Source organism: Halyomorpha halys, unplaced genomic scaffold (assembly GCF_000696795.3).
Source record: "Halyomorpha halys isolate HHAL.00 unplaced genomic scaffold, Hhal_1.1 Scaffold1502.1, whole genome shotgun sequence".
Classification (NCBI taxonomy): Eukaryota; Metazoa; Arthropoda; class Insecta; order Hemiptera; family Pentatomidae; genus Halyomorpha; species Halyomorpha halys.
Window position 1 is genome coordinate 84523 of NW_027104805.1, and position 19094 is coordinate 103616.

Consider the following 19094-nt stretch of genomic DNA (forward strand, 5'->3'; position numbering starts at 1 on the left):
CTCCACCTCCCAGACCACCAGACCAGACCAGCTCAAGGGGTTCTCTGCTCGAGCTGAGTGTGTACCATTTGTCCGGCAAGAACTAAAGCTTCCCATTTCTTTTCATTGTATCCATCTCAAATAAATATTTGCAATTTCTTTTTTGCTATCATAAAAATTACTACCATTGTAATTTTATTTTATAAAGCTAACAGACCATGTGCTAAATTAAATAGTTATTCAAGCATTTAGGAAGTATTTTGATTTGATTAATTTATTCATCAGGAACCAAATGAAAACCATTGATGTTCAACAGAACTGATTAGTTGACGCCAATATTTATATCTATCACACAAATAAAAGAGTTTATTAGGGAAATTAAAGGTCTTCATTTAAATTAAATTTCATTATACCAATAGTTGGTCAATAACAATAATTAGTATTGACTTGGTTGCATCTAATACGAACAACATAAAAGGTAATAATATGCATTAAGTACTTAGCTTATCTAGAAATATTATTGGAAACAACTAAACATGATTATACATTACAAGAGAAATAGATAGGCACTAAGTTAATGTTTATTTTCAGGTAAAGCATATGATACAAATAATTTTTGATATTTTTCCCAAAAATACTTTTATAAAAATTAATCATAAATATTTTTTAACTATTAAGAGTATTAAAATAATAATGTCCAGAAAGTTTTAACTACTTTGAATGACATTATTGAATTATAATAATTAATAAACATTAGTACAATCATATCAATCCCTGTTTTGAAATACACATAATAGAAATAGATATAAATACAAATCACCTTCAAGTAAAATACAACACTAAAACACCTCTAATGTCACTGGAAATAAATAAGCAATTCAGTTTTCAACAATTTTATTATCCATTAGCACCAAATATTTCAAATGTGTTAATAATTAAATAAAAAAACATTCAATTAAAAAATAATAAAATCAATTTATTCGAGTTATTTACATAATTAATTCACAACCTACAAGGCAAAAGGACATTGAGCAAATGGTTTAAATTATTAACAGTAATAATCTCATCTTCACAGAAAAAGGGCACAAAAAAAAAATTGGAATTGAATTTATCAAAAAGAAAAAAGAAAATGATATAGTGATAACTCCATTGAATATAATTTAACATATTAAATAACAAAAGGGAATATTTCTTTTTTTTTTTAAATATAATTAAAATAAAAGTATTTCAGAACAATACTGCGCAAGTAAAACATTAAATTTTTAGTAAATATATCCAATAAATTCAGCTTAAAAAAGTAAATATTTAACGATCTCATCATAATTTCAACCATGGCACATAGGTACTAAACAAAACAAGTAACGACCAAAAGTATAATCAATAACTTTTGTCACTTAACAGTTTGAGTAAAATTTAATTGTAAATTTACTTAATTTTATCTTTTAAAAAGCATTATAATACAAAATTAACAACGTTAAAAGCCATCCAAAATAAATTAAAATATATTAAGTAAACACAAATAAATAACTTTACATAACAATTTAAAGTTTAAAAATCAATTTATTGAAAAATGATGAGGCCTGGAAGACAATTAAACCATGTCTCAGAAACATGTTTTACAAAGAAATAAAATGAAGTAACCTATAATTATTCTGGAAGTTATGAATTCAAAATATATTTAACAATGTACGTATAAAGAATATTTGAAACATTACTGAAACAGCTTGCTTTGGGCTGAAGGGATGAGTAAATATTTTCACAGGAAAGAAAATTATTTATAATACTTAATTAAAAATAGCATTGATATTTAATACTAAAATAAGAAATTTTTCCATGAATTCCAGAATGATCCTAGTGCCTGTTAGGTAGTGGATTTTAAACTAAGATTACTATGTCCAAATTACAATGAGAATTGTTTATTTCATAACTTTATTCAACTGTATATAAAAAAATATTTAACACTTTAGAGTTTTATAATTGTTAAAAGAGATAGAGGTGAATCATAGGAATTAAATAAATCAGCACTAGGATAAATAAATACAATTTAATTAACACAGTTAAAACACAGACGTCAACCTATCTCTCTTAACTGACCAACTTATAACTGTTTTATAAGGTCTATTTATTGTAATGAAGAAAAATCAAAACTAATGCAAATTCAATCACAAATTAATTTTTCAATATTAATATTTTTTTTTATTTTTTATTTTTTTTTTAAAGATACCACAAATACTTTTATTATTACTTCTGTTGAATGACTAGTTCCAAAAAAATACAAGAAAATGCATTAAAACAACTCATATAGAGAGCAAAAGAAATCACATAATGGGAAAAACAATCCTCCAAATATTTTGTAAAAAATTGCTAAAAACAGTAGCAATTAACAAATACTGTCAGTTAAGGTAAGGGAACCGCAAAACAACTTCATAAATATATATATTGTAGAAAAAGAAATTACAACAAAAAAAAAGAGTGAAAAACTGAAATGCAAAGCAATATAAAATTTACAGCTCTAAGCAGACTATACTTTGGTTAAATCAGAGAATTCTGACCGGAAGCAAAAGAAACGCAACAATGGAAGACTGCAACTGATAATACATTTCTTTCATAAAAAGATTTAAATTAAATCAAAGGATGACATCAATCAGAAAAAATCTATACATTAAATATCTAGCAAACTATTTTCCAATAAATCACAAATTTGAAAGTCTTTCTGTTGTGCTTCACAGCTCCAAACATCCCATAATAAAACATGAACATCTATAGGAATGTAACCACTTATGTTTTTCTTAAAAATATTGTGGCTTAGTGAATTTATGGACAAGGTTCCCTCCTTTTTATAAACCCCTGAGAGGAAATCTAAATTATTAACACCAAACTAAACTCTACGATAGTCTATTTCTGCTATGTCTCCCCATCTGTTCAGCATTCATTAACATGACTAACAAATCAAAACATTAATTCAATCTCTTTGATTTACAATGTAGATTATATTTACCAAGTTCAGGCCTCACAATGCTACACACTGACTTGTCATCTCCATTTCATGGCCCATTATTTGTAATATAAATATTTTAAACTATATTTTGTTTTCTTAATTGTGTTATTTCACAATAATTATTAAAAAAAAAAGATTTGTTCATCCAACTTATATTAATCAAGTAATAAACATTATTGTAGCAAAGCTTTAATGAATAAAAATGTTTAGTTCAAGTCACATTTTAAATATAGAATAATAAATTAGTTTTAAATTGAGGCTGAAATTACATGAATCTGGTACCAAAATAAAAAAAAAAAAAAGATTGTCTTCTTTTCAGAATTAGCCAGTAATTATGTTCAACATTTTATCTTACATATGCCAACAAAAAAAAATGTTTCAAATATTCAAATTTAAAAATATTATGATTCGACTCTATAAACAAAAACATTTATATATATATATATATATGTTTATAACCAAATATGAAGTAATATGGTTATTATTCTATGTTATATAAAGTAATATGTTTATAGTATAAAGTAATATGTTTTACACTACAACGATTATTATTTGATGTTTGTTATTTTTTTTTAAAAACAACAGTTTGAGCTATCTTTGAAAATATTAGGGAATATATTTTATTTTTATTGAAACATTTAACTATTCTTCACTATAAGTCATTTTCAGACTATACTAGTCTTATTCCACAAACTTATTTGTATAATTAATAAACACATTTATTTTCGATAAGTTAATGAAAATTGACAAACCCCAAAAATTTACATCAATATAAATAATCTACCAAAGATAAAATTATTTTGTAAAAATAAATTGCTTCAACATCAAATTTTTGAAGATACTCTGATTTAACCAAAGCTTTTCTGTCGAAGCTATGCTCCTCCATGATCCCATCTATAAATCTATATCTATATATTAATAATCTCACTTATATCATTGTTTATATAAAATATATTTATGTTTATATATATATATGTATGTATTGGTATTGTCTACAAGCCTAATTCTATAATGATTAATTGATTATTGTTTCATCCTTTATTGATTATTCCAGGGGCTTTTAAGACCATCACCCTTTGACTCTTTAAGATATACAATTCATTACCTTTGATTCTTATTAACATTAAAAAGAGTACCAATATATTAGAATATACAAATTCATTATTTATTACACATATCAGTCAGAATAAGGCATTACTTTAGACATGGGGCTTACTTTAAAAGCTTAATGACTTACTTTTAAGTGAAGTTGAACATTTGTACTATGATGTTACAACTTTGCTGTTTAACATTTTTTTTTTCAGTAATGTATTCATTATCATTATAACACCAAACAGAGGGCTTAGAAATTCTATATAAATAAGAAACAATTAAGTCCAAATATTTAAATAAACACTAAAATAAACTTAAGTGATAGCTAAAACTTAAAACTGATTTACAGCATACAAATAATATAATTAATATTTCGAAATATTATGAGCAGAATCTACTAAAAACAATGTCACAAACTGTAAAAACTAAATGCATTTTGTCAAAATGCTGATCCCTGAAACTGATAAATTATTTATAATTGATTATTTCTTTCTTGAAAAAAATAACAAACAAGCATCATCATAAATGTTTCAACTCAAAATTTAAAAAAAAAAATCATAAAACTTTCACAGAAAAGTCAAGAAATAAAGTAGGAACAAGAGCGTAATTGAAATCAATAAAAGAAATAAAAATCGGTAGTACAAAAAGAGAAAACACAGAAACAAAGACATTAATGACAATATTCGGCACTTTCTGTGACTCATCTAAATGTCATTATTAAAATGTATACACAATAAAAAGCAAAAGCATTGCCACGGTCATCATGACATAGAACTTTATCTGGAATTAAAATCTTATGAACCAAACCAACATTTAGTTTTTTAAAAAGTTTTGTTTTTGATTGTCATTCATACTACTTAAGGTTAAAATAAGTAAGTAGTAAATAGAATACTAGCCTCTCTAGTAATGAATGATGTACTGTTTCATTTATTAAATTTTATCAACAAAGTTTTTAATTTATTTAAAATAAATGGGTCCTACAACAGCCTGCGAAAGGCCGAAGTGATAGGAAGGCTTAAATTGTTGTTCTTCAACGTCTTGATTTACACTATGCCTAATGCTTTTAGTCCTTTGAGTTAGAAAAGAAAAATTGTAATTAAAATATTTTCATGGAATCATGTTTATCCTATCAGTACTGTAAAAGGGAGCAAACTGTTTGGCCTTTTAATTTAATTAATTTGTTTTATAAACAAATTAATTATAACTAACATTATAATTTAATTAAATACAACTAAATATTTATAATGAATTAACTTTGCCTAAGTCATATGTTTAAAACTTTTTTAAGAAATGTCATTACATTAATATTACACCCTCAAAGGAATACTAACATATCTAAAAAATCTAACTTAAAAAAAAAATGGATTTTAACAATTCTTGTATTGAATATCCTTTTAGCTTAAAACCTACATGAATAATAAATCATTAATTAATATCTTAAAGTCTATTATTATACAATTAATGTCTAATTGGATAATAATAATATACAATTGGCGGAGCCCAAAGATTAATGTCAATAATACTTAATATACAATAATTGCAGTGAACATACATCTGTCCAAATCTGTTCAAACCCAAATCCACAAGATCAGTCTTGAAAGCAATCCTACCTACACTTTAGTCTAACCCTTGGACGTTTTAACTGTCAAATCAGTATTTATCAACATTTTAGAAATCTCTTTGTTATTAAGTACTGTAACCTTACACATTCATGCTACCACTTAAATTATACTTACCAGGAGCACTTTTCACAATTTGGCATTGTGTAGCCAATAATGTAATCGGATAGTTAACAAAAATGAGTTTCAATATAAAATAAAAATCTTTGTCATCCATAATCGAAATTTTGATTTTGAATTGTTAGTATTGCATTGAAGGTGCGATATGCAGTTGATAGTGATTCAAACAATAATATCAATTTCTAATTATAAGGCTAATAATTGAACAAAGTAAAATTAATAAAAAAAATTCTTATTTGAAGAAGTTGGATAATGGATACATAAGATTTCGACCAGATAAACTACTAAGAAATGTGTCACATCTATAATTCAAATTATTTTTTAAAAAGACAGTGCTGGAAGATTAGAATATGAAACAATTATACGAAGGCACCCGGCTCACAGAAGGGTGTGATAATAATTTAAGTAATTCACGACAATAAAATATATTTATATTTTCTAGTAATTATCATTTCATTAATATGACTTTTATCTAAAATTTTTGCTACATCTGTATCAATTATAAAACTAAGATAACAAAAATTAAATATAAAAAAAAAAACTTAAAATAAAATCCTAAAAATAACAAGTGATTCGCCAAAATATCACAAATTTACTTGCCTAGCAAGGAAGTGATTAATTTTCAATGATGACTTTTAATATTCAACCATGAGTATCACGATAATTGCACATTATTGGTTTAATGTTTTCACAGGTACAGTAATTATGACACCTAAAGAGTCAAAGAATTTTTCGTTTGAGACAAACTTTGCTTATTCTTCTTAAAAACTAAAATGAAAGATTAAAATATTTTATTCTATCTTCAAATTTGGATTACTGTTGGTATTAAAAGAAACACTATAAATCATACCATAAGTTTTTATTAATTGAAAAGTATCGGGAAATGTTTATAACTGAAAATATGAGTTAAGGTCGATAATTACCATTCATTACACATCAACTTTTCATTTTAAACTTTCTCAAAGTCATTTAGTGAACATTTTTCCATAAAGAAATAGAAAGTTAATTAATTATAAGGCCTTTGTAGCTGAGGAAATCCAAGTGTCACTTCAGCAACCTTATGTTTTAAACAACGCTGGTTCGAATCTAGCCTGGGTTGACTGACTTTTATTTTGGGTCAGCCCCACAGAATTAAAACTTGACCCTTTCACTCTGGTTAGAATATGTTGGTTACCTCTAGGAGTGTGAAATAACAATTTCGAAAAAATGGCACAATTCACCTACTTACATTACCTGACCAAAGGTCACGTAGATAAGATATCAACTAATTTGATCTAAGATAATTCTATCCAAGGCTTTGGTTATGGCTAGTCTTCCTATATAGCTCAAAGATATGATCAAATAAATGCCTCCCTCTAAAAAGATTATAAATGCAAAAATCAACAAACTATTTTTCATGATAAAACAATTCTTTCTAGCCTAATCCGACCGGTGCTGGCAATGGAGATAGCAATAAATCAGTCCTTAATCCCCAAAAAAGGCTCCCATGTACCAAAACTGAAAATGTGTTAATCCCAGGTTATTTAATATTTTAATTCAATTTTTTTATTTTTTGTAATATTTTGAGAAAGTGGCATTTGCTTGAGGCACCTGGGGAACACCTCTTGGGACAAACACTTTGGGAACCACTCATCTAGACCCTTTAAGGGTTTCAGGTTCAAGGAAGAAGATAAGTTTCTTTATTAAATAACTATTTCTTAAGGATTAATATTTCTTTCAGCGCCAAACCCTTCAACAATTTTGAATTAAAGTATTACCAATTATTTATTGCTCAATATGATGAAACTGTGATCAAACTAAACTAATAATTAAAAATATAATCTCATAATAATATAAACCAATAATTAAATCAAATAACAAAACTAAAAAGTAAATACAAAATGTTATGATATTAAAAAATAATATACTGAGAATTGAAGAAGCAAAGTTTTCTCAAACAAAAAATAAAACAAATCTCTTATTTAAATTCTAAACCTACTCCTATTATTCCTAATTATCATGCAGTATATACAAGGCTCATGTTATTTTACCATGCAAACTATCCTCTTATAATATAATAATATTATATGATAATAGTAATCTAGCTTCTCTAAGAGTTATTACATCTACAGAAGGCAGTCTAACTATCAATAGGCCTGTCATTATAAAATTTTACAGCCTTTCGGTGGATTAAAATTTTTTTAAAAATCTCACATTTCATTTAAAAAAATAAACAAACAAAAAACTTAAAAATTAAATTAATTACCACCTGAGTGATGAAATAAATACTGCGGTTTTGATTGACATTTTAAATGCTAAACGGAGGTATCGTTAAAACTTTTTTTACGGGTTAACAGGTTGAGTGATGTGTCTTGTGCTACACTTTATAAGAAAAGTCGAGCAAACAAATTATACTTTCCTCATATATCAAAGATTAGAGCCCCAAACATTTTAAAATTATGAACCGATTAAGGAATCTTTGATTTAGAATAAAAATAAATTAAATTAATGAGTAAAATTTGTTCGCACAACATTTTTTACTTCGTAGTATCCTCTTATAATAAGTAAAAAAAAAATAAAAATAAACCAATAGAGCATGCCAAATGTTGGCATTAATTGATAAAAAGATAAATAAAACTTATACCAAAAGGTACAATATTTCCATCAATAAAATTCGGTGTTTCCGAAAAGAAACCGCATCACAAAACAAATCCTTGAGCGGTTTTTCGTATACAAAGTATTTATCGACCCACTCCTGAAAAATATAAAAAGAATAATTAATAATTATTTGAAGACTCATAATTGTTATTAATACAGGATAACTAATTTAGTAAATATAAATCAACATATCAAAACTCTAAGTGCAAAAGCTAATTTTGAAGAGAGAAAAAAGGAATTTTACCTTATAACTCTATAATGGTATAGAATTATTTGATTCTGTTTTATTCTCGTTTCACGATTTAAGTTGACCAAAATATACAAGATATACAATTGATTAAATAATTTAGCCATTATTAATTTAAAATGTTTCTAAAAATTACATTTGTCTGGCCCACAGGAATGTAATTTTTTTCTTTGTGAGTGTTAAGATGGGAAGATGAGTTTGTTACCAAATGAGCCAAGAGGGGTACTAAAGCAAGTTGGCTAGTTAGCCACAGCCCCACCTATGAAGAACAGAGAGGGAACAACCACCTGATTTGGACCTGCAGACTTGGCAAGACGGGAGCTCTCTTTCTTATGAGCTTTAGTCAAGACAACACGACTGGCTACAACAACCAGCTCCGGGTGTAGCCCAAGAAGCACAAAGCTCAGAGGTCGGCCACCCATCTATTCTTAGCAGCAACAGTACACTACATTTCAGGTGACCTATCCCATCCCAGAATAGGATTCATTAAAATCATGAAGTTCACAAGTAGGTGAAATGCATGTAATTAGCATTTACTGCCTGGTATACAACAAAATGGTAATTCCACATCTCAGTAATAGAACCTACTTTTCTCTATCATCAAAATTAATTTAACTAGCTAACCACCCACTTTTGGCCTACCACAATAATTATCTTTGATATGAGGAGAAGATGGTCAGAGGGTGAGGTCAGCATCTTCTCATATCAATCATCGGTCAACTATTAACACCTCATTAATAATTATCTTTAATTTCCAATATGTCATTATAATTTCCATCATTCATTCTCATCTACTATTACAAACACTTTATGTAATAGTTTTAAGCTCAGAATGGCTTCAAGTCTGACTACCCAATATTTTAGATTTTAAGGAAGGCCCGGTCAAAACAACATTTATGTACCAAGAGTTGTGTTATCTAATTTTGAAGAAACAAATAACAACTGTTGACACTTAAAGTGTTTTATGGGGAATCACAATTCTGATCCGCCATATCGCAAATGATAAATTTTGAGCACCTAAACTTATTAAATAGTTGGAATGATGAGTAATTATTCATTTAAATTACTGTAAATAAGTAAAATTATATTATATTCATTTGTTAGTCCCAAATTCCTCCCCACCTTTAAAAAAAAATCTGATTCCCAAACATTTAAGTGATGATTTATTTGAGGAGCAATTAGAAGACATTAACCACCAGGCCCAGGTTTGAATCTGGCTACAGTAAGAAATTAATTTTTAATTCTATTAACCATGACTTTAATTTAGAACCAGGAGAGTCTCTGAGATGATTTAATGGGTTATATGAAACCTGACAAGTAAGTTGAAGTGTTGAAAAATAACCTTGGTCAACAGTACTTCCTAATCGAGTACTCTATCTAAGACCCTCCCCATTGCTTTATGGCTTCTAGGCAAGTTTTTATTTTATAAATTTTTCTATTTTATCAAGTATTATTACCTCCCGTGGGCTCATTACCGCGTAGGGGAGCATCTCACGAGTGGCAGATGTGGGGATGGTTGGAGGAAATTCCTCAGAAGTTCCTCTCGGCTAAGTCCAATGGACTAGTTGACCAACAATGAGAGCGGCCCTCCAGGCTTGCTGGAGGGTGTGACGTAGGATTGAATCCCCTACGCACATATTTTTTAGTTCACAAAATACCACAAAACAGTCATGGATTCTACTGAGGTAAAACACTCTTACCCGAAGGTAAACTAGTCCCTGGTTCGGGTCTCCGGGTGGGGACTGCTTCACGGGATTCATGGCGCAAATTGAAAATTAGAGATTTAATTATAGGAACGTGGAACGTAAGAAGTTTAGATTCCACTGGTGGGTTAAAATTAGTCACAAACGAGGTTAAGGGATACAATCTAGATATTGTGGCGCTGCAAGAAGTTTGCTGGCAAGGAGAGGGCTCGTTAAAGAAAGGAAAGTACACTATTTGGTATGGGAAGAGTAGTAATTATTTAATAGGCACTGGATTTCTCATTAGGAATAGTTTGCTTTCCACATTAAGGGATTTCAAATTTTTTAGTGATAGGATATCAGTAGCAATATTTCAAGGACATTAGTTTAAAATCGCTCAGATTAACATTCGTTCTCCGGCCAAAGACAGTGATGAAGAGATTAAATGTGAGTTTACGATAAATTACCGCGAAGCTGTAAGAAAATAATAGGAGATGCAAATGCAAAGATTTGAAGAGAAAAAGTATATTATCCAACGATCGGTAAAGAAAGTTTGCATGAATATAGTAACGAATTGAAAAACCTAATAATCAAAAGTACTACATTCAAACGTAAGGATATTCACAAATATACTTGGACATCATTGGATTCGCAAACGCGTAATCAAATCAATCATGACTTAGTACAAAATAGTATAATTAACGTGGCATCCTATCGAGGGGCAGAGTATGGTTCACATCACAAACTAGTAATCGCGAAAATTCAACAAAAACTTAATATAAAAAAGAGAAATGAAAACGGCTCCCATCCCGAAAATTTTGATCTGGTAATTAAAAATCCCTTCAATTCAATATCAATTCGCGCTCAAAATAAAAAATAGATTTGAAGTCTTAGAACCTTTAGATGGTCAAGAAGACTTAGAGAAGTTATGGGTAGGAATCAAAGATTAATATTAAAGAGGTCGGTAATTTGTGTCTTGGAAAAAAGGAAATTAATAAGAATAAACCCTGGTTGAATGAAGAGTGTCTTAAAATGTGTGAACAAAGAAAAGCCTCTAAGTTAAAAACTCTCAATAATCTAGTGAAAACAATATTACTTACTTCCTTGCCTCAAAGAATGAGACGTCTAAATTCCTCAGAAATAAAAAAATAGAATACCTTAAAAAGAAAATAATAGAGATGGAAAATAACAAAATTGAAAATAACATCAGAGAAATGTACAATGGTACTAACCGATCCTGGAAATTCCGCTCTGTAATGACGGAAATAAGAGATAATAATAATAATATATTAGTTAATCCAATAGATATATTGAATACGTTTAAGAAACACTATCAAAGTATTCTGAATATGGGAAATAATTGTCAATCTCCTCTGAATGAATGCCAGAGTGCTGAACTGTGGATAGAAGAACCGAGTCAGGAGGAAGTCGAAATGGCCATCGCAAAATTAAAACCATATAAAGCTGTGGGAACTGACAATATTCCTAGTGAACTAATCAAGGCATGTGATGAAATTGGAGTTTCTAAAATACACCTTTTGGTTTAAAAGATCTGGGAAATTGAGGAGATGCCTGAGTAATGGAAGGAATCTATAATCATTCCTGTTCACAAAAAGGGGCCGATAACAGATTTTAATAACTATCGAAGAATCTCACTTCTTCCTGTATGTTATAAAATATTTACGGTAATCTTAACCAGTCGAATCACAGAAAATGCTGAAATATTCATAGGAGACTACCAATGTGGTTTTCAACGAAATCTTTCAACTAATGATCAAATGTTTTCATTTCAGCAAATCATGCAGAAAAAGTTGGAAGACAACAGGGTAGTTCATCAGATTCTATTGACCACCAGAAGCCGTTTAATATTCTGATTGAACGGGGAATACCAAAGAAGTAAGTATATCTCGTACTGATGTGCATGACCGAAACGTTTAATAAGGTAAGAATCGGTAATCAATATTCTGAGAAATTTGAGGTCCAGTCGGGTTTAAAACAAGGTGATTCTTTATCACCTATCTTATTTAATCTAGCACTAGAATACATCATTAAAAATGTGATGAATACCAAAGAAAAGGGTTTAACTTTGGGTGGTAAAATACTGGTGCTTGGGTATGCTGATGATTTGGTATTATTGGGTGAGGACAAAGAAACTATAGAACTAAATACAACCGCATTAATAAACTCCAGTAAGGAACTAGGTCTTGAAATAAATACGGATAAAACAAAATAACAAAATACATGGTTAGCAGTAGAAACGTGAGCAATTTCAGTGATATAGATATAGGAGGAAATACGTTTGAACAGGTAGATATGTTTAAGTATTTAGGTTCTACGGTAACAAGAAAAAACGAAATTGATGAGGAAACAAAAGCTAGGTTGAAGGCAGGAAATGCTTGTTATTTTTCAATTTCATAACTGCTTAGCTCGCGCCTTCTATCGAAAAACATAAAAATTAGAATTTACAAAACTATTATCCTTCCACTGTTTTTATAGATGCGAGAAATGGCCCCTTACACTTAGGGATGAACAGCGCCTTAAGGTTTTCGAAAATAAAGTATTATGCAAAATATTTGGACCAAAAAAGGATGAATTAACAGGAGAATTTAGAAGATTACATAACGCTGAATTAAGGGACCTACACCCAGTAAATATAATTTAAGTTATAGCATTGCGGCGTATAAGATGGGGGTGTAATGTTGTAGGGCTTAGTAACGAGGTAAACGTCTAAGGGATAGACTGAAACGTAGATGGGAGGATTGTGTTCAAACTGATTTAGTAGAATTGGGTTTGGAGGAGCATCACTGGAAGGATGTATGCAGAGAGCGTTTAGTGGTATCGCCAACAAACCTTCGGGTTTGTTAGGCCTTCATTATTATTGATCCGCTGTCAATGGGAAGCTCCACTGCAGCATTGGTCCATTGCCCAGCGACTGTAGAATATTCCAGATGCCCTATTCCAGTCTATATTCAGTTACAAAGCCGAAATCGCGGCATGGGCTGATAGACTTGGAGTGGATAAGGGCAATCAAAGTGTGAGAGCTCTACAATAGTCGTTGTGTGAGAATGTTTTCGAAGAATGGGCCAGTTGCAGATGGCAGGGTATTGGTGTTCGCAGGTACTCTCGGGGTCAGAATGGACAAACGCCCTGAAACCTAACATCAACTACACATCCCTCCATGGAGTCCCAGGAGCCAGTGGACAGCAAGGAGAAGTTGAGTCCCTCTGTCGCAAATGCGGCAGAGAGTCTGAAACACCAGCCCATGAGCTGGGAAAGTGCCCCAACAACTCCCTCAAAACACACTGGCACCACAGGGTCAAGGAAGAATTGATGAAGTTCCTTGAAAGAAAAGACTTCACCTGCTTCAAGGTCTATTGTGTTGACACCGACGGATCTGTAAGATATGCCAATATTGTCACATTTACAAAAATCGAAGGCATGGCTCTGGTCTTGGATTCGACAGTAAGATTTGAAAGCAATTACCTCAAACAGGAAGATGGAGTGAAAAGGGAAAAAAAGGAAATATATGAAAAATGCATCCCTTTCCTCAAGGAAAAATTCTGCGAGACCTTCAGAGAGAGAGAGTTCACCGTGAGAGGCCTCTGGTTTGGATCTTGTGGAACAATACCAGATAGAACAAGGAGCTTCTTAGAAGACCTAGGTGTTAGCATCGGGGATATAGTGATCTTAGCAGAAAATATTATTTTGGTCTCCCTGGGGATCATACACCATCACCTGCATGGGAAGTAGCTCAGAGATTACTCATTGTTTTATTTATTTTAATATGTGGACCTGTCGATATGTGTCTTTTAACTTATTTATTCATTAAATTATTTTATTTTATTAGTATTATTATTTTTTTTTTTTTAAACTTATTTATCCATTCAAGTGTTTTTGTTATCGGCTTTTTATTATATTTTCCTTTGAATCTATGTGTTTGTCTTGTTCTCATAAAATGTATTTATTTGTTTGTTTTTTGGTAAACTGATCTACTGCTGACTATTATTAATGGTCTGATCTCACATTGCCGTCTAATAGTGAATTTGTTTAGCGGGTCACTGGAGAGGATCTAGAAGGGTGAATTCGGGAGAGTGAACTTGTTGATCGGGTGAATTAAAAATTGTGAAATGGTGAAATTGAAGGAACAGAAAAAGGAAAGAAAAAAAGGAATGAATAGAAATATTTGTATTTGGTGTATAGACTGAAATTGATTGTAAAAGGAAACTGTAGGGAAAAAAACTGTTTTCTTTCTTTTTTATTATACCATGTAATTTATATATGTCCGATTATGGATTGATTAGTATGCTGTGTGATGTAGCAACCTGATGTATTTGGGCAGCATAGATGAATAAAGTATTTTTCTCTCTCTCTCTCTCTCTCTCTCTATTATTATTATTATTATCAAGTTTTGTTAAATTATAGTTAGATGTATTATATGTTAGGTAATTTAAAACATACTTTTATACTGTTCTCTAGTCGCCAATATGTTTTCTGTAATGTCTAACAAGCTCTTGCTTTGTAACAAACCTAGCTGCACACACATCACATATGTAAGGCCGAACCTGAGAATGTTTCCGTTGGAAGTGTTCCATTAAATTAACCTGAAAATAAAAAATAATTTGTTATTAAAACTAAGTAAACTTCTAAACTAGTTTTCATTAATTGTAAGTTAATAACTGAACGACATAAATATTTTCACATGGTTTTAAATGAATAGGAAAATGTCAATACAATAAACAGCCTTCAATAAGAATGGGTGAAAAAAAGGGAATTATCAGAATGTTAAGCATCAAGAACTGTAAGGAATCTTAATAAAGATATCTTCAATTGAATAGAATCTTCAATACTGAAAATATGATTTGTTAATGTAGTAATAAGAAACATAGTAATGAACTTCTGATGAAAAATACAATTAGTGAGGATAAACTATAAAAAGAACATGGGCAACATAGCTCCAACAATAAGGTTAGGAAATAAAATGTGGGATAAGGAAGAAAGGACAAAGTTTAAAATCCACAAAAGGTACTTCTTCAGTACCAATCCATTCACAAACAATATGTCAATTCTAATCCAATTCGGGAGGATGGGCTAAAGAGGTAAGAAAAATATCTAAGAAATGGGAATATATGCAACAGAAATCTCAGAAACGGCCAAAAGGGCTTATGCTCTAGGGCTTATGAAACAGATATAAATTTTCTCCTCACCTCCAGCCGATGACCTTTGATATAGAGCAAAAGTCTATTTATATAGGAGAAAAATATAACAGAAAGAGTGAATCATGTTAGGGCTAATTAATATAGACACCAAAGTGCGTTTAAACTGAAATGTTACCAGCAATATGATAATTAGAAAAATGTTAAATGTCAATTTTGTAATTAACATTTCGAAATCTACTCAATTCATGCAGAACAGTAGTTAAATATTATTAACATGGCTATTTCTGACAAAAATGTCAATACAATTTTGATATCTACAGTTTATACTCATTAATAGTAAATTGTCATGAACTAATATTTCCAACATAGTGGTTTAAACAAATCAAGTTTTATCAAATTTTTGTTAGAAATTTCGATGACAGTAACATTTCATTATTAACTGATTTAAATAGTAGGCATCTAAATGTTAATTTCACATGTTATAAATCCATCTTTCTTAAGAATGCAGAAAGAAATAACCCATATATTTTAAGGAATTTTTTAAAACCCCTAAAAAGACAAATAATTCTTTAAAATAGTAATACATAAGTTTCACTATTTTACACCTTTTTTTTTTTTTAGTGAAACTTCTTTAATGACATTCTACAACTCAAGAAAAAAAAAAATTATACGTGAGTAAATTAATTGATTTCGTGATGCAAGATGAAACAGAAGTAGTGGGGGAGGCGAACACCACTGGTCAATTCTAGCAGGGAAATTTATATATTGTAATAGAGAAGGGGCAAAAAGTAGGTTAGCAAGCCCGACATTGCCAGTTTGATTGTGTGCGCTCCAGTTATTTTACTTTCTTCTAATACAATATAAACATTTCGCTGCTAGAACTGACTTAAGAAATGGCTGTTCTATTCTAATTATCATTATTATCCTGGAACTAATATTTTCTGCCTTAAGCTATAAGAGGGAATGCATGATCATTATTAATACATTATTTCACTTCTGTCGGCCAGTCCCAAGACTACCACAATTGATTTTATATCTTTTCAAGAAGATGGCAGTCAAGAAAAATACACAAAATAGCAGACTCTTGGATTTATTATTCAAGTATTTCAATGCATATTTTTGGAATGATTTTAAATAGAAATTTTGAGAACAGTATAATCTTCGCCAAACTGTCAGGCAAGAACTTGATGTAAGAAATACATACAAGAATTTAAAGATTTGTGAGACCTTATTAATTAGTATAAAATCTTCTTAATCTCACTATATTAACACTAATACATTTCTAACAAAAAAATGAAAAATACTACTAAATAAAGATAAAACAAAAAATTTCAAATGTAATATAGATACCTTGTGTCTAAATGATTTGTGACAAACAGAGCAGACAAATGGGCGAACTCCTGTATGGATGGTGGAGTGGACATCAAGAGAACCACGAGTAGCGAAGTTCTTAAGACAAACAGGGCACTTGAACTCGGGTTTCCCCTTGTTCTGCCTTGAAGGGGGAGGAGGAGGGATGGGAGGAGCCTGCGGAGGTGGTGATGGTTCAGGAGGAGGTTGAGGTGGAGCAGGAGGCGACTGTGATGGAGATGGTGGTTGATCTCCTTCCTCATCGGGCACATCAGTACAAACACCAGTTACCCTGTACAGGACATAACAATTAACAAAATCTCATTTCTGATAAACAATTATTTTAAATTAATGTGTTAAATACACAGAAATGTCAATATTTACTAACCTATGCTTCTGGAAAGCTGTAAATGATTTGAATTGTCGACGACAGAGATCACAAGTCATTAAGATATCCATAGTATGAGTTTTTTCATGCCTCATTAATTTATCGAGATCTGTAAATCCTTTCTTACATATCTGTTGAAAGAAGAGCAATTATGAATTTAAAAAATTAAATATAAAAATAAGACAAAATAAATTAATCATCTGACCTACAGGAAATAAATGTACATATATAATATATAAATGTACGTAGGTGTAGAAAATATATTCACATTCAAAGAAAATTGAAAAATATAGTTATTAAAATAACTGCCATATCTATTCTAAATTAAAAAATAACAATCCCAGGACATATTAATTTTTCTTTACTTTCATGAGCATTAAAGTAAAAATTTGAAAGAAATTCAAACAACGAATTGTCAGAATTGCATAGAAAAAAAGACAAACAAAATGCCAAAGCTATTGGATAAAAAATTAAAAACCTGGTTACTCGAGTTAATTTTTTATTGAATTATTAATTTAAATGAATATACAGAAAAAATAAATTTAAAATTAATTGGATAAAAAAAAAAAATTTAAAAACCTGGCAAACATGTGGACGAAGAGCAGTATTATGAACAGCTTTGTGACGGCTCAATGCTGATGAAAATGAGTAAGACTTATTGCACTGCCTGCACTTAAAGAGTTTGTCTCCCCCTCGACACCTTCTAGATCGGCTGAAAAAATAATAAATACATTACTTTGAATTTAAATGAGGTTGAAGTTAAATATACTGAATTTTTGTGAAATTATTTATCAAGAGATAGCAGCACTTAAGGGGTAAATTTGTTTTTTTTAATCATTTATAGACGGAATCGTAGAACACCATCAAATTCATGCTAATTGGTTCATTAATTTGTTTTTTAATTATTATAACATTATAAAAAAAACTTAATTTATATCGGTGAAATAAAAAAACACAGGTTATAGCCACTTAACCACAAGCAAATAAAACATGCCAGCCCAAACTAATTCATTTTCAGCAACATAGAAGGATCATAATACAAAAAATACAATATAATAATAAGGCGAGCTCAGGTGACTGTACCATACCAGGGAGAGCGGGAGCGAATTAGCATCATCATGCTAGATTGGCTGTGCAATGGATCCAGAAGAAAATGAGTTGAAATTCAAATGGGTGTGCAATTTTGTATTTGTTACAAGAGAAATTTGACATTTAAATATCTTTTATTGCTAAAAAGGTGGGTTACGACCACTTTTACTTTTAAACTAAAGAGCAGAGATCAGAAAATGAGCAAAAATCCACATAATTGAAGTCGTGTCCCGAACTGCCTAAAGAATGACTATCAGAGAGGCGTGCAAGAAAGTAACTTTTTTTTATTACATTCATAATGACCCAATGAAACTGAAAAAAAAAATAAAAAAAAATCAGGATGAGGGCCTGCTCCATATGACGGGTAGTACGAGTTACTCTACACGTCCTTTTTTCATTAGGTATTTTTCTTTTTCTCACATTTGTACTACAAACATTAGCTTGAATAATATTATTGAGTCGATCCCCATTAAATCTAATCTTTGGAGTCAGGAGATTCTAATAGCAATGATGATCGTTGCATAGGAACTAAATATCTTCAAATCCCAACTTCTACACTATATAAGTCAAAGAAGTGTGGTAACTATGAAACTTGATATTTGTTTCCCATAATTTTGACTGAGCGTAAAGATCATCGAAAGCTGTATTTCAAAAATTTATCCTAATTACAATACTTTCCTTATCAGGCTACCTATAGGTAGTGGTAAGATAGTGAACTAATTACAAGTGTAAGGATT

General features: G+C 30.1%; 1 protein-coding gene across 3 annotated transcripts in view; it reads right to left on the reverse strand.

Annotated features, from left to right (window-relative positions):
* Positions 1-856: 856 nt before the first annotated feature.
* The window catches only part of LOC106689868 (replication initiator 1), a 32924-nt gene continuing 14686 nt past the window's right edge, over positions 857-19094 (reverse strand). For all 3 annotated transcript variants that reach the window (XM_067045431.1, XM_067045424.1, XM_067045429.1), the window contains exons 7-11: positions 17848-17980; positions 17269-17399; positions 16881-17172; positions 14833-14975; positions 857-8542 (exon numbers count right to left, since the gene is read on the reverse strand). In XM_067045431.1, coding sequence (XP_066901532.1) covers positions 14847-14975; positions 16881-17172; positions 17269-17399; positions 17848-17980 — 685 coding nt within the window. In that variant the 3' untranslated portion in view covers positions 857-8542; positions 14833-14846. The remainder of the gene's footprint in view (positions 8543-14832; positions 14976-16880; positions 17173-17268; positions 17400-17847; positions 17981-19094) is intronic.